The sequence below is a fragment of the Pongo pygmaeus genome, chromosome 1 (assembly GCF_028885625.2).
Source record: "Pongo pygmaeus isolate AG05252 chromosome 1, NHGRI_mPonPyg2-v2.0_pri, whole genome shotgun sequence".
In the NCBI taxonomy this organism is placed as follows: domain Eukaryota; kingdom Metazoa; phylum Chordata; class Mammalia; order Primates; family Hominidae; genus Pongo; species Pongo pygmaeus.
The window spans coordinates 38282354-38307900 of NC_072373.2; the positions used below are offsets into that span (position 1 = coordinate 38282354).

The 25547-nt window shown below is 41.2% G+C and overlaps 1 protein-coding gene across 3 annotated transcripts in view; it reads left to right on the plus strand.

The window, feature by feature from the left end:
* The first annotated feature begins 2151 nt into the window (after positions 1-2151).
* KCNH1 (potassium voltage-gated channel subfamily H member 1) overlaps positions 2152-25547 on the plus strand; it is a 468663-nt gene continuing 445267 nt past the window's right edge. For 2 of the 3 annotated variants that reach the window (XM_054480226.2, XM_054480237.2), the window contains exon 1: positions 2152-2433. In XM_054480226.2, the coding sequence (XP_054336201.1) occupies positions 2355-2433 (79 nt within the window). In that variant the 5' untranslated portion in view covers positions 2152-2354. The remainder of the gene's footprint in view (positions 2434-25547) is intronic. The other variant, XR_008501421.2, reaches the window with a different exon arrangement.

The window sequence follows — 25547 nt, forward strand, 5'->3', positions numbered from 1 at the left end:
GACTGACCAGAAAGACTCTTAAAAAGCACACAATGAAGAAATGATCATTTCTAAGCAAGTACTTAAAGTGCCATAACACAGTATAACAGTGCTTTTATAAGCATTCAGTCTTATTTAAGCAAAAAGACGTAAAATTATGTGTTATGGCACACAAAATGGAGGTTTAAAACTTTTAAAAAAAAGAACCACTTTGTAGTAGCACTACTTTGTTTTAGGTCTTTTAATTTCTTCAAGTGTGCCATCAAAAATTGTAGTATTCAAAAAGGTGCCAATACACACACAGATACACACACACGCACACACACGCACAGTCCATGTTGAGATCCATTTCAGTAGTACCTTTAAAATGGAAGACATCTTATTTCTTTTTCTTATCAGGTAGCCCACCAAGGCTTTAACATCTCTGATCTCAAACTAATATCATCTGTTTCCTTTTTTATCTAAGCCACAGAACATGAGAGCTCATTAAAACCTTAGAAATTTTATTAACTCTCTATGATAGTTTTCCCCTCCACATTATTTTCTTTATCTTCCTTTCACAAGCAGGATTATGAGGTTTCTTGATGGGTTTTTAATATTGTCATGAAAAATCTTCCCTTGGCATGTTTGTGCGATAACACAACTTTAAAAACCTTATTTAAATGAACTTATTCAAATGAAGTGGATAGGCACCAAACTGGCTCAGCTCAGCACCAAATAAATTTGAGAGTCAAGTTCTCTTCAACCACTGTTATCTCATTTGTAATAGAACAAAGAACCACTAGACGGAGCTAGGGTTTAAGAAATCACTGTTCTAGACTAGGTAACAGGCGATGGGTAGAAGGCTATCTTAAGGAAAAAGTTATCATTACTTGCATTTCAAATCCTATGACAGTCTTATCTAACTCTCTGCTAACAGCAATCTGTTTACTTTGTCTCTACACAAGACGAGCTAAAGGGTGATATTCGTAATGGCCCAATTTATTTAGTCACTCCAATAATGACGTCTGACCTTGGCACAGCACTTTACAATTTAAGGTGCTGTCCCCGTACATAATTCTTGCTTGATCTTCGCAGCAACTCTGAGAGATTTCTGGGCAAGAATTAGTTCTTCTGTTTTTGAAATTAATTAACTGAGACAGGATGTCTTTGCAATACATTAGGATATGTCAGGATGGCTAACCCAGACAATTAATTTCCAGGGTTAGCTTTTTTTTCTCTTACATTTTTGTGTTGACTGTTGACTCAGTCTGAAACTAGTAAACTCTCCATTCATTTCTCCTGTGGGACATAGGCTTAGTCTCCCACCGCACCGACTGGGGATATATAGTAAAAAGGCAGGTACAGAGCATGTGTGGGTCGAAATCCCCCAAAATAAGTGAACAAACGACCGTTGTCTTAGCGCCTGTCCAGAAACCTTGGGTGTATGTGGTTCTTCCGTATACCAGGGGTCAGCTGTAAAAACTAACTGTATCCTCTGCACTACAGACTACCCTTCAAGCCAAAGCCACGGTTGCTTAATTAATGCTGCCCCTCCCCTGAGCATTCGCCCTTAGAGACTAGTACACCCCTTTGATGTTTGTCAGTCAGTTTGATACTATCATACCAAACATCAGGAGCCTGCATTTGTGTCTACGGTAAAAACAACCCAAGACAACTCTTCTGAAGCTGAATCTGCCAGTCACTCTAAATCTGCACTATTGCAATACGACTTCATTAACTACTGCTCAAACACTGGCCTAGAATCAAGGTGGGGCAACTTTCACTAGTCAGGCTAACCTTACAGGAAGGCAAGAAGGTGTTCCCAGAGCCTCAGAGGTCCCGGGGGCCCCGGCCTGAAACAGAGCAAAGGAAGAGAGTTACATCAGCACGCTCTCCTAAGACTTGCTGGGGGTAAATCCACCCTGAAAGCTGCTCACAATGCCCTCCTCTCCACCCAGCCCATGGCACATCCTGAACCCATTTCCCGGCTGAACCCAGAGGGTGGCGCTGCCGTCCCAGCCTTGGTCCACGGCCGCCCGCCACTTCCCGGCCTCTGCGGGAGCCCCCCAGCTTGGTCTCCCCCAGGCCGGCGGGGGGGCACGAGCCCGGTAGGGGGCGCCGCCGGCCCAGGCGCCGCTGCTCCCTCCGCCCACCCGGAGGCGGCTGCAGCGAGCCGAGGCCGGCGCGAGTGCACTGCGAGGCGGGCCGCAGGGAGGGAGGCGCGAAGAGGGCGCGAGGGTAGCAGCCAGAGGGAGCCGCCAGCCCTGCCTGCGGATCCCCGCGGGGCGCATGGGGCGCTTCGAGCAGGGACTGCATACGGGCCCCGAGGCCAGTTTCCTGCTGTCGTAAGAAGCCGCTCCAGGACGACCCCCGGACCCCGAGCTGCTGGGAGGATGACCATGGCTGGGGGCAGGAGGGGACTGGTGGCCCCTCAAAACACGTTTCTGGAGAATATTGTCCGGCGGTCCAATGGTAAGAGGTGCATTCGGATTTCTATTACCCGTTTTATCCGTGCCTTTATTGCAGAACCTTTTGCCGCTCGGAGCCAGCAGATGCAGCAGAACCCGCGAGCTCTGCTAAGGAGCGGCGGCGCGGGCACCCAGGGCAGCCTCCCCGAGGCAGAGAAAGGTGGGCAGGGCGGGGCGGGGTCTGATGGGTCCCCATCCTAACAGGAGAGCTCTTCTGGGGACGCCTTTTGGGCCTTTCTCGCGCCCTCTCGGTCTTATCTCCAAGGATGCGTGACAGCTGCTGAGCAAAGTACTGGGAAAAGTGATGGAAAGCTGGCCGCAGCCAGAGCGGCAGCGCGCGCCCCATCGGCACTGCCCACCCTTCCGCGAAGGCTCTGGGGCTCCCGGGCTGCTCCCAGAGGCGCCGCCTCTCCCCAGGGAGAGCCAGCAGTAGAAACTGGCAACTCCAGGTCCCCGCTGCCTCAGAATGGGAGGATCCGGCTGCCTCCACCTTCCATCCCTGCAACTGAAAAGTCCGAGGTATGGGGACGTGCTGTCGGCGGCCTGATTCCACCCCTTCACTCACCGCCCCCCTTTCCAGGTGAAGTTAAGGCTCACCTTCGAAGTGAGGGGCAGATGGTTTTCCTGGCATCAGGTGGGAAGTGGAGGGCACAGGTGCAGAGCGAACTAAATGGTCACAGGTACAAACCTGTTATATTTCCCCTCTTCCAAACCCACAACGGTTTTATGCCACCCTTAAGTGTTGCTCACCTATAAATTCCCAATCTCGCCAAACCTATAAATAGATCCATTACCCAATAAACTGATCAACAGCACTCATCTGTTTCCTTGTGGCATTAAGATCGACGGTAGCATGAAGCCTTGAGAGGCGAGAGTCCTAGGAGCAGGGATGGAAAGGAAGAATTCCAAATGCCTTTCGGACTTAACAGCGGAGAGACCCCAGCTTGCAGAGCGACTAGGAGTCCTGGCAGTTGGAAGGCGCAGCGCACGAGTTCGTCAAATGGCTATATTGAAAGACAGCCAAGCATAAGATGCTCTTTGCAGACTCCTAGACCCGCCACCCCACCCCTTCCAGAAACAGATGACATTCTTCTACCAGGGAGACATGAGGAGCTAACTTAGGAAATGGGTTTTAATAATGTGTAAATATCACGATTTCAGAGCCTAAGGAGCTTCTGTGTAAAATGATGAGCTTCTGTTTGGATTTAGTTAGGGATTCAGGGGAAGGGCATGAAAAGTGACTTATGCTAGTAATAAACACTCTTTAATTAAACAGTGATTTAAGTTTATCTTATAATAAAACACATCAACTAGCATAGCAAATAATCATGTATTATTTAAGTACTTTCTTAGAAATGATCATTTCTTTATTGTATGCCTCTTAAGAGTGTTTCTGGTCAGTCACCTTTCCTTTCAAGGTCTTCCTTATGCAAACTAAGGTTGCTTTTAGGTCAAGGTCACAGTCATTACCTGGGGATGCAAGGGGATGATAATTGCTATGTGAACAGCCACAATGAACTGTTTTGCCATAAAAAAGCTGGAGTTTTTCATTTATTTTTAAATAAAATAAGAGTTACTGTGCTATTATTGCTATTTTTATTGGACTATTAAGGGGTATGGAGACAATCTTGCAAATTTGGTTATCCCATTGTCAGTGACACCAACTTTCTCATAAATATCAATGACAATTCTATTTTTCAGTAAAGAGGCAGTGCCCTGTAAGTTAGAGGGGAAACCTGGTATCTAATTTATACTGTGTATGTTTTTGAGTGGAGGGAGCAGGAAGTGAAACTTACATGTAAAAGTCACAAGACGCCTTGGGTTTTAAGAGAACCTTAAGAATCTTGGAGCTGTGAAGGCAGAATACTGTCTATTTTAGTTGATCTTATTAGAGCCACTTTCCCTCTGTAATCATAGAATGTGAATAGAATAAGTCACTGGGAATATTTTTAGGATGGGCATTGTCATTTCAACATCAGCTTCAGCAGGTTGATTTCAATTAACCAGTCAAATGAATAGCATCAACAAAAATGAAGCATCTTGGGAGAGTTGGATGAATTTTTAAAATTATTATTTCAGAATAAATGGTTCTCATCTTGAAATATGGGTCTTAATGTTTAAAACGTGATCCCTTATAGTATTTCCTGAACACAAATGGAAGAAAAAATGTGAACTCCTAGAAATATCACAATGTCTGCATGCATTATATTATTTTACTGTGGTGGAAAAAGTCTATTTAAAGATATTGATTGTCTCGTTCTAAAATCCATGAGCCCTTTTTTTGGACATTATGGTATTAAAATAGCATTTTACCTTTGAATAGCAATATTTTATGATCATTTTATTAGGTATTTTCTCCCAGTGGTCCTGTGCAGTATTAATGTTCCTCTTTTACAGATCAGAAAACTGAGTCCTAGGAATATTAAGTGGCTTATTCAAAGTGGCAGAGCAAACAATGCCTGAGGCTGGTATTCCTTAGAGGACGTCTATCATATATCCTTCTCTCAGCATTATTGTTTCTCCAGCTTTTATGACTTAGTCTGTGGGACTATTTTTATCATCTTTTAAAAACTTCTCATATGATAATGAATAATAGTACTGACTTCATTTTGGGTTATTTGAATATCTGATGCCTGGAATATCATAGAGCTGTAGGAAGAGACATATCTTAAATATTATCTAGTCTGCCTCTCCTTCCCCATCATTGTATAAATAAGGAAATTGATGCAAGAGGCTTTTCTCAAATATTTAAGGGCAGAACTGATGAGGCCCCAAACCATTTGAGTCCAATGTCAAATTCTTTATGGTACACCATGCAAAAACCCTTTCCTCATGTTACCATTATATTCTCTCAAGAAGCATAATTTCCCAGTGGAGATTAAATAAAATGTTATAACAACAAGAACAACATCCATCTTGGCTAACAGCCACACTACCACATCTCAACAGAATAATAGGGCAAAGGAAAGGCTAATTATATTTCAAGGAAATGCAGTCTGTTCACCTTCGTCAGTGGTTTAGCTGAAGGCAAAGGAGGGGATAATGGGCACTTAACATCTGTGTGCCCCATTATAAAGTACCAAGTCACTTTTCACAGAATATCACCTTTGATCCTCATAAGCTAGTAGAGGAGGTGCAGAGTCTCCATTTTAGAGTTTAAGGAACTAAAATCCTTAAACTCACCTAAGAATCCTCAGGTTAAATGATTTACCTACAGTTCTTAAGAGGCAGAGTTAGGAAAAGGCAATTAGAGACAGATCAGGGACTAGCCAGCAGTTGTTTTTGGTTTATTCGTTCAACAAAGATTTATTGAATGTATTTATGGAACACTGAGGATACAGTGGTAAACAAGAAACCCTCCTTGTGATTAGTAAATTACATTCTAGTGAATCTTGGTCCAAGGTTCTTGCCCCTATTTTACAGTGTTGACTGGCTGCAACTGTTTAGGCCTGTCGCTGTATTTAAAAAACATTTCTAAGGTGTTTACTGGTCTTGCTGGTACTAAAATTGACTTTTAACTTTCTTTGGCACATTTTGAATCCCATTTGAAGGAAAGATTTGATAATTATCTGTTTTTTTTAATTGCCATAAGTAGGCAGCAGAAATAATTAATACTCCATATTTTATTTGATTTTGCTTATGGTCATGTCAGTGATCATTTTAAATCCTACTGGCTTTGTTGCCACATAGGCAAAACCAGCCTGTTTCTCTTTATATTCATAGTTGGAAACTGTTGTTACAGAATATTTTTTGATAGTTGCTTAAATCTGCAGGCACTTGTTGTCAGAATGTTCGCTGAAGCAAATAGGAGATCTGTCTTAGAAAGGCTGGCAGAACTTGGTGCCAGGAAACTACAAAAATATTACTCTAAATGGTCCCATTCTGGGCAGAACATATGTTTTAGTGTTCGTGAACCTATATCAAACAATTGTAGGTGCCAGTAAGAATCCATGCACATTAGCAGGAGTGAAACACAGCACATTTTGGTACAGACTTATGTACATGTATAATTTACAGATTGCTAAATCAGCTGTGTTTTTGTATAGTGTTAAGTTGGTTCAGGTTGTTGATATAATTAGTTAGCAAACAGGATGAGAGCCACGAGTAATGTTGTGTCTCCTCATGGATGTTTTGAGCCATGGTAATATTTATAAAACAGAAAACTGGTTAAAATCCATTGTGCCTCTACAAGGGGGAATGGATGATAATCTGGATTATTACCAGCTCAGCAGAGCTTGTTTTTTCTTGCAAAATATTCTAAGACAATCTTCAGCCAAGGCTCAGCTATCTTTCTCTGAAAGTGTCAAAAAGTTAAATCTGTTGGCTGATGTTAGATGGGGGATTGAGAGGCTGAAGCCTTGTGATTTAATGTTAAGGAAATAAAGCTTCCAAATTCCATGACTTTTATGCAACCCATTTATTTTAATAATCTATCTTAAAAGAATAGATGCATTTGAGGAACACTGTGGGTCAACTGAATCCTTGGCTTCATTGTTTCCGATGCCAGCTCTGCATATATGGTTGGACCTCATTTGGGAGTGGTTCCTTGAACATTACCGTGAAGCTCTTAGATTCTTCCCTTCCCTTTATTTTTGATTAATTAATGGCTTGTAAACAAACATTTTAAAATCTACTAGAGTATCTGCTTTATACATTTAGGATATTTGGACCATACTTTTCTTGTTTTTTATTTTTTCTGTTTCTCTAAGTGGCCACACCTGTAACTGTTGAGAAAGAGAAATAGAATCACAGAATCTTAGTTCTGGGGGGACATGCTATACAATTCGTTTTCCACTGTTCCACTGAATCCTCTCCAGAACCTCCGTCACGATGGTTCTCCAGCCTGTGTTTGACTAGCTTCAGTGATGGCACCCTCACTTTCTCATGAGGAATATTCTGTTTGTAAGCAAGTATAATTGTGTTTCTTTTTGCCTCCTCTCCTTGTTTTTCTCTTCTTCTCTTCTCTCTGCCTCTTCCTCCTCCCTTTGTTGCTGTCATTTTGTCTTACCAAAATCTGTCTTCTTATAGCTACCACTTATCTGAAGTCTGCTCCGTGGAACAAAACTGACCTAGCCCATTGTTTTTTCCAGCTGTAAACCTTTAAAAAACTTTGATAAGTTTTGCATTGTATTCTTCTCCCCTTTTGACCTTTTTAGTTGTTCAGTACCACAAATAGAAAAGCACACAAAACAATTTTGTACAGCTTAACATATTTCTATAAAGTGATACTGTATGTCATCGCCACCTATGTCAAGAAATACGGTCTTGCCAGCCTTCTAGAAGCCCCCAAAGCCTTCCTGATCCTAAGTCCCTCACTCTCCTCCCAAAGGGTGACATCTCCTGATTTTATGGTGATCACTTTCTTGCTTTTCTTCATAATTTTACCAGTTTGTTTTGCATTCCTAAAAAAACCCACTATAGTTAATAAACACTACTGTTTATTTTTATCTGTTTTGGAGCTTTATATGCATGAGATCATATAGCATGTATTCTTTTGTCGGGTGGCAATTCCTCTATGTTGTTGCATGTACTGCTTCATTTTCTTTTCTTCTTTCTTTTTTTTTTTTCTGAGACGGAATCTCACTTTGTTGCTGGAGTGCAGTGGCGTGATCTCGGCTCACTGCAACCTCCGCCTCCGGGGTTCAAGCAATTCTCCTGCCTCAGCCTCCTGAGTAGCTGGGATTACAGGAGTGCGCCAACACACTCGGCTAATTTTTGTATTTTTAGTAGATACAGGGTTTCACCATGTTGGTCAGGCTGGTCTTGAACTCCTGACCTTGTGACCTGCCCGCCTTGGCCTCCCAAAGTGTTGAGATTATAGGCATGAGCCACTGTGCCTGGCCTGTTGATGCATTTTCACTGCTGCATCGTGCTTTATAGTATGACTGTACCACGCATTGTATCCGATCTGCCACTGATGGATTGTTTCCAGTTTTGTGCTATTAATGCTGCTACAAACATTCTTAGTATGTCTTTTGGGGCATGTGGGCACACATTTCTCTTGGGTATATACCTAGGATGCACATGTTTAACTGTGGTAGATGCTGTCAAACAGTTTTCCAAAGGGTTTATATTAATATACACTCCCACCAGCCGTGTATGAGCATTTCCATCACTGCAGCACATCCTTGCCAGCATTTGGTATTTTCTTCTTTTGTCTTTAATAGTGACGTTGCCCAAACAATCTAGTACCTAATAAAACAGGGTCATTGAGAGTTATGTTAATAAGAGCACATAACCAAAATGAAATGAAAACAAAACTTGCTCTTGCCCTTTGGAGGCATCAGTATCCACTGTGGGTTGAAGTATTCTTTCTGAGGAGCTCCCTCACACATGATTGTAAGTGATGTGAAAGACTTGTACAGTTTGAATTATGTACAAAGGGTACATGCAAGTGTGGTGGGATTTTTTTTTTTTTGGTGTGTGTGTGTTTAGGATATTCATTTTCTTAATTTGAGAAGCAGTAAACCCTGGGGACAGAGATTATGCAAGAATTAGAGCTGGAAGGGAGAAGGAACTAGGAAGTGAATGATTTATATTTGTTTCACTGAAATGAAAACAAAATGACTGAAGGAAAGGCACAGATTTAGTGGAGGAATCAAAACTCAATGGAAAATTAAAACAAAAAGCAAAGGCTAGCTTATGGTTCAGTTTTATAAGCACGATGGACTTCCTATGTGTCCAATACTGTGCTAACAAGTAGGAATACCAAAATGAGTACAGCTTTTGTGATGCTGGGTCTAACAGAGGAATCTATGACGGAGGCCAACATGCTTTGTAAACCTCTCCAAAGATTTAAGGGATGTTATACTGATTCAACACTTACTAAATATTTTTCCTTTATAAACACCTCACCCAAAATTATTCTTAGATTTTATAGCTATTTATTTTTTTGTGAGATTGGGTGTGGGATGACCAGATCCCATAAGTGAATTAAAAGAAGATTGCAGAATGTGTGACATTTTGTTCTGATGCAGTTGAGGTTTCTTTAAACAAACCTCATTCCTCTGGGATATCCCATTGCTCTGTCTTCTTTGGCATGCTGTCTTGGGTTGCTCATCCATTGGTGTGAGTTTTTAGCACATCCTAGATACTGGAATTTGTTTGATGCTCTGGCTGTTCTCTAGGCAAGTGCAGTTTTTTTTTTTTTTTTTTTTTTTTTTTTTTTTTTTTTTTGAGATATAGGATCTCACTTTGTCACCCAGGCTGGATTGGAGTGGTGCGATGTCAGCTCACTGCAGCTTCTGCCTCCCAGGCTCAAGCAATCCTTCCATCCTCCCACCTCAGCCACCCGAGTAGCTGGGACTACAGGCATGTGCCACCACACCCAGCTAATTTTTTTTTTTTTTTGAGACAGAGTCTCGCTCTGTCACCCAGGCTGGAATGCAGTGGCGCAATCTCGGCTCACTGCAAGCTCTGCCTCCCGGGTTCATGCCATTCTCCTGCCTCAGCCTCCCGAGTAGCTGGGACTACAGGAGCCCGCCACCATGCCTGGCTAATTTTTTGTATTTTTAGTAGAGATGGGGCTTCACCGTGTTAGCCAGGATGGTCTTGATCTCCTGACCTTGTGATCCGCCCGCCTCGGGCCTCCCAAAGTGCTGGGATTACAGGCGTGAGCCACTGCGCCCTGCTGCAAGTGTGGTCTTGCTGAACAGATCACAGTCTGGCCAACTTCAGCATCTCCCTTGATTCTCACAGTTTCTGCTCTAACAGTGAAACACTCCTGTTAATGACAAAACTACTTAAAATTCTCCTGATTAGGTATTACAGAGTTATGCCAATAGTCAATTTGCTTACTCATACTGATAGTTCATTATGTAAAGTAAAATGACAACTCTTTTAATCAGTCCTATGTTGCACGAAACTGATGTTCTGAAATTAACTGAGTCAATCCTATAATTATTAATGTAATTATTAATTGAGAGTGACTAAAAACCATCATTTCCCATAGCCTTTTAAAGGTTCTGCAATCACATCAGGTGCTTCTATAAAGAAGAGAAATGGCCTTCCGTCTCCTTTTTCTTCCCTTAAAGCAATGATGTAGACATCCTCCACTGGCATTCTCAGAGTGCTGGAGTCAGCATTTGAAAGATGATACCGTATTGGCAAATTTTACTGATATTTATCTATGGCTTAACTTTGATTTGTAGTAAGAGTGAAGTTGGAAAATATGTTTTAGACTAGAACTTCAGGGCCATGTAAAGAAAATGGAGTTAATTTGAGTGATAAGACTATATTTATTTCCATTAAATTGATATTTAAGTTTTTATTTTATTTGCTTTCTTTTCCTCTCAGCATTATCGGGACTGCATATATTAGACTTCTATGCCATCATCATTAAGGCTGTGCTTTAAGCCTCTGTGTGGGCCAAGGTACTGAATAGCTTCTATTTGCCTCCCCAGAACCACACTCTTCCTTACCAGCCTGTCTCTTGTTGGAGGCTGGGAGGCTGACCTGTATAGAGTACTCCTGTAGGCTCCCTTGCTTTCTGGCTTTTGGCTGCCTTCAGCTTGTGGGGTACACCACACGAAATGGGAAGCAAGAGAGAGATTGTAGTCCTTATTCTCGTTGTTCTCTCCTGCGAGGTCATCTTAGCCTAGCTGTTTTCCCCTGATTAAAGGTTATGTCTCTAGCTTGCTCTCTTTGGGTTTGGGTAGGGTTGGAGACTTAAAGCTTCCAGCTGTTACTAACCCTGGGGTACTGCACGATGTCTTGGGGTTTTCCTAAGTGGTGTGCTGGAGCAGGCTGCAATTGGCTGGTTCTACCTTTTAAGATCTGATTATGTGCATCTGTTCCTTATTCTTGGTTCAGGGACTTCACTTTGGAAGCTTGAAAACTGCTTATACCAAGGTGTAAGGTATTTACACCTTAGAAATTGGCCAGTGTTATAAATTGGGACTCTTTTCTTCCCAGAGTTAGCTTGCTAACACACTACTGCCTATACCTCTCCCACACCTTTGTAAATAGTTCCTTTATTAAACATTCCTCAAATTACCCATTGAGTATGTCATATTTTGCTGCCAAGACCCTGGCTGAGAGAGCCAATTACTTGTTCTTTGGATAAAATGGTCTCTCTCTCTTTCTTTCTTTCTTTCTTTCTTTTGACCCAGTCTTGCTCTGTCGCCAGGCTGGAGTGCAGTGGCGCGATCTCGGCTCGCAATTCCCCTGGCTTAGCCTCCTGAGCAGCTGGGACTACAGGCACCCGCCACAACGCCCAGCTAATTTTTCATATTTTAGTAGAGACGGGGTTTCACTGTGTTGGCCAGGATGGTCTCAATCTCCTGATCTTGTGATCTGCCCGCCTCGGCCTCCCAAAGTGCTGGGATTATAGGCATGAGCCAAAAGTGGTTTCTTAATATTTTGTGCAGACCATTCAGTCATGGGGGTGAATTTGGTGAGGGGATGTGCACTTAGGTACTCCTTTCAACACACAAAAACACCTGTGTTCTGTCTGAAGCAGGCAGTACGTGCCTGCCCTTGCTTTTCAGTTCAGTGAGTTGGTTACCTACAAGCTTGATAAAATACTTCATCATTCAAGAATGAGGAAATAAGTATGTATACTGCATTTGCTATTTTGAAATGATAGCTGATACTTTTTAAATGAAAAAGAGCTCCTAAATTCTAGTCACTCTCCTGTCAGATGAAATTCTCCTTTATGCTTTCCCACCTGGCTGGAACACTCCAGGATTGTGCTCCAGACTGACTTCATTGAGTGGCCACTTTTCCTCGTCTTCTCTTCGTTTAAAATGTCTCCTCCCCTCCAGCTTCCCAATCCCTACCTCTCATGTGTCCCTAGTAACACCATGTCTCTGGGTTTCCTGGTTTTCTTCTTCTCTTTTTGTATCTCCCTCTGGCCTTTGGTCTCATTCTCTCCCCTCAGTCTCTCATGTCCTCTCCTCTCCGGGTCTTTCACTCCTGCGGCTCACTCTCTCGCTCTTGCTATTATTGGTCTCTTGCTCTTGGCTCATGCTTTTGTACTCTGTGGGCCTGGCCTCTGTCCCATGCCCTATGTCCCTTCATTCCCTCGCTCTCTCCTCTCCTTTCTCCATCTGTCTGTCTTCCTGCCTGTCTCTGTCACTGTCTACCTTTAGTCTGTGTCACCGTCTGTCACTGTCTTCCATCTGTCTTCATCACTGTCTCTGTTTTTGTTGTCTCTGCCACTGTCCATGTCTCTTTGCTGTCTGTCTCTGCTGTCTCTGCCTCCACCTATCCATCTCTGCCCATCTGCCTGTCTTTCTGTCTGTCCAGTTCTCCCTTCAAATGGCCTCATAGATGCTCCCCTGTGTATCTGAGCTCCCTGTTTCTCTCTCAAGACCAGTTTTCTCCATTTACTCACCAGCATGCATGTGGTCAAAGATACCTGCTCAACTCTACAGATCTCTCAGCTTTAGTGACTGAGTTTTGTTCTGGGGAGAGAATCTTATTGGCCCAGCCCTGACTATTGGTTGTTTGGCCAGCGGTCCACTCCAGGCCTAGTTTTCTGTGACTGGGGCCTGGGTGGAGGGGGTAGGACATGGAGTTTTGTGATATGTAGAGTGGGGCAGATAAAGCCATATAGGGAAACTGGGCATAACTTAAAAATGGACAAGTGTGTCCCCTACACTCCTGCCATGCCTGGGACAGAGTAGATACTCAAATATTTGTTGTATTAAACAGAGCTGTTCTGAGATTCTTCCCATTCATTCTGGTGCTATACCCTGTCCAAGTCTTTTTTTTTTTTTTTTAATGTTTCTTTTTTTTTCTTTATTTCTTCTAAACAAAAAAAAGGATACATATGCAGAATGTGCAGGTTTGTTACATACATATACATGTGCCATGGTGGTTTGCTGCACCTATCGACCCATTCTCTAAGCTCTCTCCCCTCTACCCTCACCCCCAACAGGACCTGGTGTGTGTTGCTCCCCTCTCTGCGTCCATGCATTCTCACTGTTCAACTCCCACTTATGAGTGACAACATGCCGTGTTTGGTTTTCTGTCCCCAGGTTAGTTTGCTGAGGATGATGGCTTCCAGCTTCATCCATGTCCCTGCAAAGGACATGATCTCATTCCTTTTTATGGCTGGATAGTATTCCATGGTGTATATGTACCACATTTTCTTTATCCAGTCTATCATTGATGGGCATTTGGGTTGGTTCCACGTCTTTGCTATTGTAAATAGTGCTGCAATAAACATGCATGTGCATGTGTCTTTATAGTAGAATGATTTATATTCCTTTGGGTATATACCCAGTAATGGGATTGCTGGGTCAAATAGTATTTCTGGTTCTAGATCCTTGAGGAATCGCTACACTGTCTTCCACAATGGTTGAACTAGTTTATGTTCCCACCAACAGTGTAAAAGCGTTCCTATTTCTCTACAGCCTGGCCAGCATCTATTTTTTCCTGACTGTTTAGTAACCACCATTCTGACTGGTGTGAGATGGTATCTCATTGTGGTTTTGATTTGCATTTCTCTGATGATCAGTGATGTTGAGTTTTTTTCATATGTTTGTTGGCTGCATAAATGTCTTATTTTGAGAAGTGTCTGTTCATATCCTTTGTCCACTTTTTGATGGGGTTTTTTTTTTTTGAGATGGAGTCTCACTCTGTCACCCAGGCTGGAGTGCAGTGGCACGATCGGCGCTCACTGCAAGCCCCGCCTCCCAGGTTCACGCCATTCTCCTGCCTCAGCCTCCCGAGTAGCTGGGACTACAAGTGCCCGCCACCATGTCCAGCTAATTTTTTTGTATTTTTTTAGTAGAGACGGGGTTTCACCGTGTTAGCCAGGATGGTCTCGATCCCCTGACCTCATGATCCGCCCGCCTGGGCCTCCCAAAGTGCTGGGATTACAGGCATGAGCCACCATGCCTGGCCGGGGTTGTTTGTTTTTCTCTTGTAAATATGTTTAATTTCCTTGTGAATTCTGGATATTAGACCTTTGTCAAATGACTAGATTGCAAAAATTTTCTCCCATTCTGTAGGCTGTCTATTCACTCTGATGATAGTTTCTTTTGCTGTGCAGAAGTTCTTTAGTTTAATTAGATCCCATTTGTCAATTTTGGCTTTTGTTGCAATTGCTTTTGGCATTTTTGTAATGAAGTCTTTTTCCATGCCCATGTCCTGAATGGTATTGCCTAGGTTTTCTTCTAGGGTTTTTATGGTTTTGGGTTTTACATTTAAGTCTTCAATCCATCTTGAGTTAATTTTTGTATAAGGTGTAAGGAAGGGGTCTGGTTTCAGTTTTCTGCATATTGCTAGCCAGTTTTCCCAGCACCATTTACTGAATAGGAGATCCTTTCCTCATTGCTTGTTTTTTTCAGGTTTGTTGAGGAGCAGATGGTTGTAGATGTGTGGTTTTATTTCTGAGGTCTCTGTTCTGCTCCATTGGTCTATATGTCTGTTTTGGTACCAGTACCATGCTGTTTTGGTTATTATAGCCTCGTAGTGTAGTTTGAAGTCAGGTAGCGTGATGCCTACAGTTTTGTTCTTTTTGCTTAGGATTGTCTTGGCTATATAGGGTCTTCTTTGATTCTACGTGAAATTTAAAATAGTGTTTTCTAATTCTGTGAATAATGTCAATGGTAGTTTGATGGGAATAGCATTGAATCTATAAATTACTTTGGGCAGTATGGCCATTTTCATGATATTGATTCTCGTTATCCATGAGGATGGAATTTTTTTCCATTTGTTTGTGTCCTCTCTTATTTCCCTGAGCAGTGGTTTGTTCTCCTTGAAGAGGTCCTTCACATCCCTTGTTAGCTGTATTCCTAGGTATTCTATTCAGTTTGCAGTGATTGTGAATGGGAATTCATTCATGATTTGGCTTTCTGCTTGCCTATTGTTGGTGTAAAGGAATGCTTGTGATTTTTGCACATTGATTTTCTATCCTGAGACTTCGCTTAAGTTGCTAATAAATTCAAGAAGTTTTTGGGCTGAGATGATGGTGTTTTCTAAACATAAAATCATGTCATCTGCAAACAGAGACAACTTGACTTCCTTAAAATAACACAGTAGACAAATGTAAAGCCAACTTAACAAAAAAACCCTCTTTTTCTGGTACTCATTAATATTTTTATATTGCTTACTTTGAGTCACTTTTTTTGAGTTCTGAGAGTGAATTTTTTTGTGTTATTCAATTATGGTCTAAGACTTTTTGTTCAAATTGTCTATAATATATATAGATGTGCATTAAGAAATTATTAACACTGTAAAAATGAGAATAAAATCTATTGAATCAGGCCAGGCACGGTGGCTCACACATGTAATCCCAGCATTTTGGGAGGCTGAGGCAGTTGGATTAGTTGAGGTCAGGAGTTTGAGACCAGCCTGGCCAACATGGTGAAATCCCGTCTCTACTAAAAATACAAAAATAAGTTGGGCATGGTGGCATACACCTGTAATTCCAGCTAGTCAGGAGGCTGAGGCAGGAGAATTGCTTGAACCCAGGAGACAGAGGTTGCAGTGAGCTGAGATTGCACCATTGCACTCCATGCTGGGTGACAAGAGCAAAACCCTGTCTAAAAAATATATATATATATGTGTATATATGTATATGTGTATATATGTATATATGTATATATGTGTATATATGTGTATATATGTATATATGTATATATATATAATCAATCAATTCAATAGATTGATTAATCTATTGAAACACTTTTAAACAATTGATTACACAAATATTTCTTAGCAGTAATTCAAGATATCACTGATCTCTTATTTCTTAAGTAAAATATCATTCAGTAATAAAAGTCTCTATATTTCAACATATTTTCATTCTCTTCCATACTTCTTGTGAAACTGGTTCATCTGTTTTTATTGTTTTAAAATTAATTTGATGCTGAATGAAGATGGAGGTCATGCTTTTGAAATCATGTGCTTAGGGGTAACTATCCAGTAAATGAAGTATTTGAGTTTGCTTTTGAAATTGAAATCTCTCTCTCCATTGTAATTTACTGACTTAATAAAAAATGTATTTCTGTAGGATATTAAAATCAGAGAAAGCAAATAACTATTGAATCTCTTGAGAGTTCAGTTTGTTTTCTGCAAAGATTAGGCCTTTGGCAATTTAGAAGAGTCATTTCAAGAGACTTTATTGTTGAAAATCACAATAGAGCCACAAGATGACTTTTGCTGATGTTAAGATTTTAGATGTTTTATTTGGGTATATCATACTAATTTAATTTCTTGTTTCTCATTCCATCCTCTCCATTCTCCTAAATAACCTTGATCTGTCTTTTTTTTTTTTTTTTTAAGTAATTTTTGGTATGGATTTTATTTAGGTTCAGGTAAATCAAACTATTATTTTCTGGTCTTTGTCTAGTGAAAATACATAGCACTTATTCTCATCATTTATCTCAATCATTATTTTTCAATTCTTTAATTATTCTAAAAGAAGGAAAGTATACTTTTACTCAGACTTGCTTTTTTTAAAATTTTTTTGAGATGGAGTCTCCCTCTGTCACCCAGGCTGGAGTGCAGTGGCACAATCTCGGCTCACTGCAAGCTCTGCCTCCTGGGTTCACGCCATTCTCCTGCCTCAGCCTCCCGAGTAGCTGGGACTACAGGTGCCTGCCACCACACCCGGCTAATTTTTTGTATTTTTAGTAGGGATGGGATTTCACCATGTTAGCCAGAATGGTCTCGATCACCTGACCTTGTGATCCGCCCGCCTCGGCCTCCCAAAGTGCTGGGATTACAGGCGTGAGCCACCGTGCCCGGCCTCAAACTTGCTTTTTGTAACAGTACTGATATCCTTAGAAATCTATAATTCTAATTCCAAAATGTCAGGAAGACACGTGCTCTTCTAAGTAAAATATCTCAAGTTATTAGACGTGTATTGTGAAATATTTACTGTAGCCCTCCAAATAACCAGTGTTGGCAGGGAACAGTACACTTGTGTGAACTGTGAGCTGAATGTAGCTTTTGTCTGTGTAATTGCCAAACTGAGTCACTTTTCTAAGTCATTGCTTTAGTTAGTTTTTCCTTTGTTATTTGTGGTAATTTTGATGAAAAGCAATTTTTAATAATTTCTCTTGAGAATATCTCTGTGTTATGCTTTATGGGCAAATGGCAGACTTGGAATGATTTTGACACTTCTGACTACCGCAGTGTAGTTTGGCTCATGCCTCATCAGTTGGAGAAACTTTACACAGTAGGGGGAGGAAGGGAGTCTTTTAAATTTTTAGAGAATGTTTGTTTTATGCTATGAACCAGAGGAAAACTCTGTGGGCTGAGGAAGGTTGAATTTAGGAAACCTTACACTTAATTGCACACACTCTTGGAGCTATAGACCCTTAGGGGGTAAAAAGGCATCAGAAGGCGGCAGTAGAATCTGGCTAATTTGGATCAAAGACCTGGGACGCAGGGGAACTTTCAGATGAGAGCCAATGAATAAATCATGGCAAGGGCAGCCAGGTTGAACCTACACATTTTACTGAACAATGTAGGAAGGACTTGATAAGTTCAGAAAATACAAATTTGGAGGCAGGTTTGATGCTTCAGAATGGGTTACTGGCTGATTGGAAGTTACATATTCTACTTGTAAAAGATACATATATACACATATGTGTGTGTGTATGTGTGTGCATCAATAGCATATTTGTTTTCAAAGACACATTTAGGCATTTTCCCTATATATAAATGGACCCACCAATATGTGATTTATTTCTACTGTTGACTCGTTTGACAACATGGTACATTTTAATATTAATACTGCACATCACATCATATCCCAAATCCAAACAATTCCACTGAGCAAAAGCCTGATACAATATGGTTCACCTGGAATTAGGGTATTAAGTTTAGAGGCTGTTTCTGCTGTTTTTGAAATGACCCAGGCTGCACAGAGTCCAGCATTTAGAGAAGTGATATTTCATGGTGATGACTGCTTTGATTACTCCATATGGATGCACGGCTTGCAGGTTGTGGGGCATCATCTGATTTGGTCTTTGTTATGCATCTGATTACTTAGACAGTCATATTTTATTGCTGCCAGAAGCATGGAGATTTAGTTGACCCTGTCCCCCACCAGATCCATAGAGCTGAAGTGACTTACCTACAGCTCATTAGGGACAACACTGTGACTAGAATTCAACTTGTTGTCATCCCCTTCCTTCTCACAAATGGTGCTCTGGGAAGCCTAGGGATTGCTGGGGAAGGGGGAAGGGGAAGAGTAGATTAATAGAGTGTCTTTTACCCCTCATTCTTCTATTGGTTTTCATTGTTGACTAGATTCCTCAGTTCTTCTCCATGTAATCTCAGGACCTCTTCCTCTCTAGGCTGGCTTTCGTTGCACAGTCTCCTTATGGCCTCTCCTGTAGCATGGCCGGACTTCTCACATAGAAGCTCAGGGCTCCCAAAAGAGCAGTAGCAGAAGTCACCAGATCTTAAGGCTTACGCCTGCAATGGGCACAGCACCAACTCTACTGCATTCTGTTGGTTGAAGCAAATCATAGGCCACCCAGATGCAAAGGGGAGAGAGCTACACAAGGCGTGAATGTAAGGAGGCAGGGCTTATTGGGGGCTACCAATATAATCTTAACTGGTTATAATGAGGCTTTGACTGTACTACCTAACACAGAGTAGGAGACCTGAGATGTGTAAGCGTCTAGTCTTTTCCACACACACACAAAAGAAAGACAGTGAAAAGAGCTTACACAGCATCAGCAGTGTTCTAAAAGTGGCCATATTGCCTCTTCCTCTGGAGGTATTCATAAAGGCTCTCATCAGTGTGATTCAGCAGTGCTAGGAATCAAGAAAGTGGGTGACCTCTCAATACCCTTGGAATCTTGGAGGTTTGACGCTTATTAATGTGCTGGAGCCCATTTTACTCTCATTCCCTTCAGATTTTTACTCAATGGAAGACTGAAGGAGCCAAATGAGGGTCAAAATATGGAATCAGCTCTATTACTATTATATTGGATTAGAGAAGATAGTGGTGCCATTTGTTTCCCTCCTCAAGCTTATACCCTGGCTTCTAGACCATGAGTTACTGACCTACTCCTAGACTGAGAAGCTGAAGTTGAGCACAGGTCTGGCAGGGCCTGTCACAAGTATTATAGGTTCTGAGTACCACAAGGAGACAAGTTGCTCAAACCCTCTCTTTCCCCACCAGGCTGGGGCATAGGCAAGTAAGAGAGGCCAAGACAAACAGAGTGATTCCTCTTGCTCTTGAGGTAGCTACCAACAGTTTGGTCAGTCTGATTATGAAGGTATAAGTGGCAGGGATGAAAAGGGGGACAAAAGAATTTACCCCAATACTTCTTCTATCTAGGGGTGGGTGGACACTCCTTTCTCTCAGTGGAAACCCCAGGCGTGGAAAGGTAAGTGTTGCCTGCATAAAAACTCTTTGTCAAAATAGAGCTTTGAAATGGTGCTCAATCCTCCCAAACTCAGAGTACTACTAGGACTGTGAGGGCATTGAAAATTTGCAAGCTGTGGTTCTGCTGATTCCATTAAAGACTACTGCAGAAGTTATATTGTTAAGAGCCTTGGCTTTGGTGTTTGTGGTAGTTAATTTTATCAGTGGGCCATAGGGTACCCAGATATTTAGTCTAACATTATTCTCAGTGTTTCTGAGAGTGTGTTTTTGAATGAGTTTAGCATTCCATATAAATTTTAGGATATTTTTTCTATTTATGTGAAAAATGTCATTGATTCATTTGTTTTTATAGAGACAGGGTCTTGCTCTGTTGCCCAGGCTGGATTGCAGTGGCATGCTCATAGCTCACTGCAGCCTTGACCTCTTTTGCTCAAGTTATCCTCCCACCTCAGCCTCCTGAGGAGCTGGGACTATGGGCACATGCCATTGTGTCCGGCTAATTTTTAAAAAGTTTTTATTGGAGACAAGAGCTGATGGTGGTGCCCAGGCTGGTCTCAAACTCCTGAGCTCAAGCAATTCTCCCACCTTGGCCTCTTAAAGTGTTGGGATTACACGTGTGAGCCACCATGCCTGGCTGAAATGTCCTTGGAATTCTGATAAGGATTGCATTTAATCTGTAGATCACTTTGGGTAGTGTATTAGTCAGGGTTCTCTAGAGGGACAGGACTAACAGAATGTGTGTGTGTGTGTGTGTGTGTATGTGTGTATATATATATATATAGGGGAGTTCATTAAGTATTAAATTACACAATCACAAGGCCCCACCATAGGCTGTCTGCAAGCTGAGGAGCAAGGAGAGCCAGTCCGAGTCCCAAAACTGAAGAACTTGGAGACCGATGTTTGAGGGCAGGAAGCATCCAGCACAGGAGAAAGATGTAGTCTGGAAGGCTAGAGCAGTCTTTCCTTTTTATGTTTTTCTGCCTGCTTTATATTTGCTGGAAGCTGATTAGACTGTGCCCACCAGATTAAGGGTGGGTCTGCCTTCCCCAGCCCACTGACTCAAATGTTAATCTCCTTTGGCAACACCCTCACAGACACACCAAGGATTAATACTTTGCATCCTTAAATCCAATCAATTTGACACTCAGTATTAACCGTCACAGGTAGTCTGAACATGTTAACAATATTAATTCTTGCTAGGTGGGGGTGACTCATGCCTGTAATCCCAGCACTTTGGGAGGCCAAGGCAGGTGGATCACTTGACATTAGGAGTTCGAAACCTGCCTCACCAACATGGTGAATCCCTGTCTCTACTAAAAATACAAAAATTAGCTGGTCATGGTGGTGTGTGTCTATAGTCCTAGCTACTCAGGAGGCTGAGGCAGGAGAATTGCTTGAATCCAGGAGGCGGAGGTTGAAACCGGGATGCAGAGATTGCAGTGAGCCGAGATTGTACCACTGCACTCCAGCCTGGGCAACAGAGCAAGACCCTGTCTCAAAAAAAAACAAAAAACAAAAAACAAACAAACAAACAAAGAACCAACTCCCACACCCCCCCAAAAAAGAATTATTAATTCTTCCAGTACATGAACATGGGATATATTTCCATTTATTTATGTAGGAGATTATATATTATTTGATATTTTGTCCAAGCAGTGGGTTACTTTGCTAATTACATTTTGCTTAGCTTAAAATTAGGTTTCTGTTTACTGAGTGCGAAAAACAGTAAATAATCCCAGAGTCATTTATGTTTGGATGTAGAACGCCCATCTGTGCATTTGGCTGGAAACACTGTGTCGCTTCACTTTAGCTCTCTTATTTGGCATTCTCAACCATGGGGAATATGGCCAACCACCTGCGGGAATTAAGAAGCCTTGGCTAAGCAAAGTTGCTGTCATAGTGTCCTCGTACTGGAATTTATGTACTTTACTCAGGAGATTCCCATTTTCTCAGCCTGTTTACTCTTATAGCAGACATACTTCTAGAGGCATGCTGGCAAATTTACTCAGACATACATAGGCTTATTTCCTTTTTTTTTTTTTTTTTTTTTTACTTTTAAAGTATTTCTTAATCTCTTTTTTTTTCTTTTTTTTAATTTTATTATTATTATACTTTAAGTTTTAGGGTACATGTGCACCACATGCAGGTTTGTTACATATGTATACATGTGCCATGCTGGTATGCTGCACCCATTAACTCATCATTTAGCATTAGGTATATCTCCTAATGCTGTCCCTCCCCCCTCCCCCCACTCCACAACAGTCCCCGGTGTGTGATGTTCCGTTTCTTGTGTCCATGTGTTCTCATTGTTCAATTCCCACCTATGAGTAAGAACATGCGGTGTTTGGTTTTTTGTCCTTGCAATAGTTTGCTGAGAATGATGGTTTCCAGCTTCATCCATGTCCCTACAAAGGACATGAACTCGTCATTTTTCATGGCTGCATAGTATTCCATGGTGTATATGTGCCACATTTTCTTAATACAGTCTACTGCTGTTGGACATTTCGGTTGGTTCCAAGTCTTTGCTATTGTGAATAGTGCCGCAATAAACATACGTGTGCATGTGTCTTTATAACAGCATGATTTATAATCCTTTGGGTATATACCCAGTAATGGGATGGCTGGGTCAAATGGTATTTCTAGTTCTAAATCCTGGAGGGATCGCCACACTGACTTCCACAAGGGTTGAACTAGTTTACAGTCCCACCAACAGTGTAAAAGTGTTCCTATTTCTCCATATCCTCTCCAGCATCTGTTGTTTCCTGACTTTTTAATGATCACCATTCTAACTGGTGTGAGATGGTATCTCATTGTGGTTTTGATTTGCATTTCTCTGATGGCCAGTGATGATGAGCATTTTTTCATGTGTTTTTTGGCTGCATAAATGTCTTCTTTTGAGAAGTGTCTGTTCATATCCTTCGCCCACTTTTTGATGGGGTTGTTTGTTTTTTTCTTGTAAATTTGTTTGAGTTCATTGTAGATTCTGGGTATTAGCCCTTTGTCAGATGAGTAGGTTGCAAAAATTTTCTCCCATTCTGTAGGTTGTCTGTTCACTCTGATGGTAGTTTCTTTTGCTGTGCAGAAGCTCTTTAGTTTAATTAGGTCCCATTTGTCTATTTTGGCTTTTGTTGCCATTGCTTTTGGTGTTTTAAACATGAAGTCCTTGCCCATGCCTATGTCCTGAATGGTATTGCCTAGGTTTTCTTCTAGGGTTTTTATGGTTTTAGGTCTAACATGTAAGTCTTTAATCCATCTTGAATTAATTTTTGTATAAGGTGTAAGGAAGGGATCCGGTTTCAGCTTTCTACATATGGCTAGCCAGTTTTCCCAGCACCATTTATTAAATAGGGAATCCTTTCCCCATTTCTTGTTTTTGTCAGGTTTGTCAAAGATCAGATAGTTGTAGATATGTGGCATTATTTCTGAGGGCTCTGTTCTGTTCCATTGATCTATGTCTCTGTTTTGGTACCAGTACCATGCTGTTTTGGTTACTGTAGCCTTGTAGTATAGTTTGAAGTCAGGTAGTGTGATGCCTCCAGCTTTGTTCTTTTGGCTTAGGATTGACTTGGTGATGCGGGCTCTTTTTTTGTTCCATATGAACTTTAAAGTAATTTTTTTCCAATTCTGTGAAGAAAGTCATTGGTAGCTTGATGGGGATGGCATTGAATCTATAAATTACCTTGGGCAGTATGTCCATTTTCATGATATTGATTCTTCCTACCCATGAGTATTGAATGTTCTTCCATTTGTTTGTATCCTCTTTTATTTCATTGAGCAGTGGTTTGTAGTTCCTCTTGAAAAGGTCCTTCACATCCCTTGTAAGTTGTATTCCTAGGTATTTTATTCTCTTTGAAGCAATTGTGAATGGGAGTTCACTCATGATTTGGCTCTCTGTTTGTTATTGGTGTATAAGAATCCTTGTGATTTCTGTACATTGATTTTGTATCCTGAGACTTTGCTGATGTTGCTTATCAGCTTGAGGAGATTTTGGGTTGAGATGATGGGATTTTCTAGATATACAATCATGTCATCTGCAAACAGGGACAGTTTGACTTCCTCTTTTCCTAATTGAATGCCTTTTATTTCCTTCTGCTGCCTGATTGCCCTGGCCAGAACTTCCAACACTAACTTGAATAGGAGTGGTGAGAGAGAGCATCCCTGTGTTGTGCCAGTTTTCAAAGGGAATGCTTCCAGTTTTTGCCCATTCAGTATGATATTGGCTGTGGGTTTGTCATAGATAGCTCTTATTATTTTGAGATATGTCCCATCAATACCTAATTTATTGAGAGTTTTTAGCATGAAGGGCTGTTGAATTTTGTCAAAGGCCTTTTCTGCATCTATTGAGATAATCTTGTGGTTTTTGTCTTTGGTTCTGTTTATATGCTGGATTACGTTTATTGATTTGCGTATGTTGAACCAGCCTTGCATTCCAGGGTTGAAGCCCACTTGATCATGGTGGATAAGCTTTTTGATGTGCTGCTGGATTCGGTTTGCCAGTATTTTATTGAGGATTTTTGCATTGATGTTCGTCAAGGATATTGGTCTAAAATTCCCTTTTTTGGTTGTGTCTCACCAGGCTTTCATATCAGGATGATGCTGGCCTCATAAAATGAGTTAGGGAGTATTCCCTCTTTTTCTTTTGATTGGAATAGTTTCAGAAGGAATGGTACCAGCTCCTCTTTGTACCTCTGGTAGAATTTGGCTGTGAATCCATCTGGTCCTGGACTTTTTTTGGTTGCTAAGCTATTGATTATTGCCTCAATTTCAGAGCCTGTTATTGGTCTATTCAGAGATTCAACTTCTTCCTGGTTTAGTCTTGGGAGGATGTATGTGTTGAGGAATTTATCCATTTCTTCTAGATTTTCTAGTTTATTTGCATAGAGGTGTTTATAGTATTATCTGATGCTAGTTTGTATTTCTGTGGGATCAGTGGTGATATCCCCTTTATCATTTTTTATTGCATCTATTTGATTCTTCTCTCTTTTCTTCTTTATTAGTCTTGCTAGCAGTCTATCAATTTTGTTGATCTTTTCAAAAAACCAGCTCCTGGATTCATTAATTTTTTGAAGGGTTTTTTATGTCTCTATTTCCTTCAGTTCTGCTCTGATCTTAGTTATTTCTTGCCTTCTGCTAGCTTTTGAATGTGTTTGCTCTTGCTTTCCTAGCTCTTTTAATTGTGATGTTAGGGTGTCAATTTTAGATCTTTCCTGCTTTCTCTTGTGGGCATTTAGTGCTATAAATTTCCCTCTACACACTGCTTTAAATGTGTCCCAGATATTCTGGTATGTTGTGTCTTTGTTCTTGCTGGTTTCAAAGAACATCTTTATTTCTGCCTTCATTTCATTATGTACCCAGTAGTCATTCAGGAGCAGGTTGTTCAGTTTCCATGTGGTTGACCGGTTTTGAGTGAGTTTCTTAATCCTGAGTTCTAGTTTGATTGCACTGTGGTCTGGGAGACAGTTTGTTATAATTTCTATTCTTTTACATTTGCTAAGGAGTGCTTTACTTCCAACTATGTGGTCAGTTTTGGAGTAGGTATGGTGTGGTGCTGAAAAAAATGTATATTCTCTTGATTTGGGGTGGAGAGTTCTGTAGATGTCTATTAGGTCCGCTTGGTGCAGAGCTGAGTTCAATTCCTGGGTATCCTTGTTAACTTTCTGTCTCGTTGATCTGTCTAATGTTGACAGTGGGGTGTTAAAGTCTCCCATTATTATTGTGTGGGAGTCTAAGTCTCTTTGTAGGTCACTCAGGACTTGCTTTATGAATCTGGGTGCTCCTGTATTGGGTGCATATATATTTAGGATAGTTAGCTC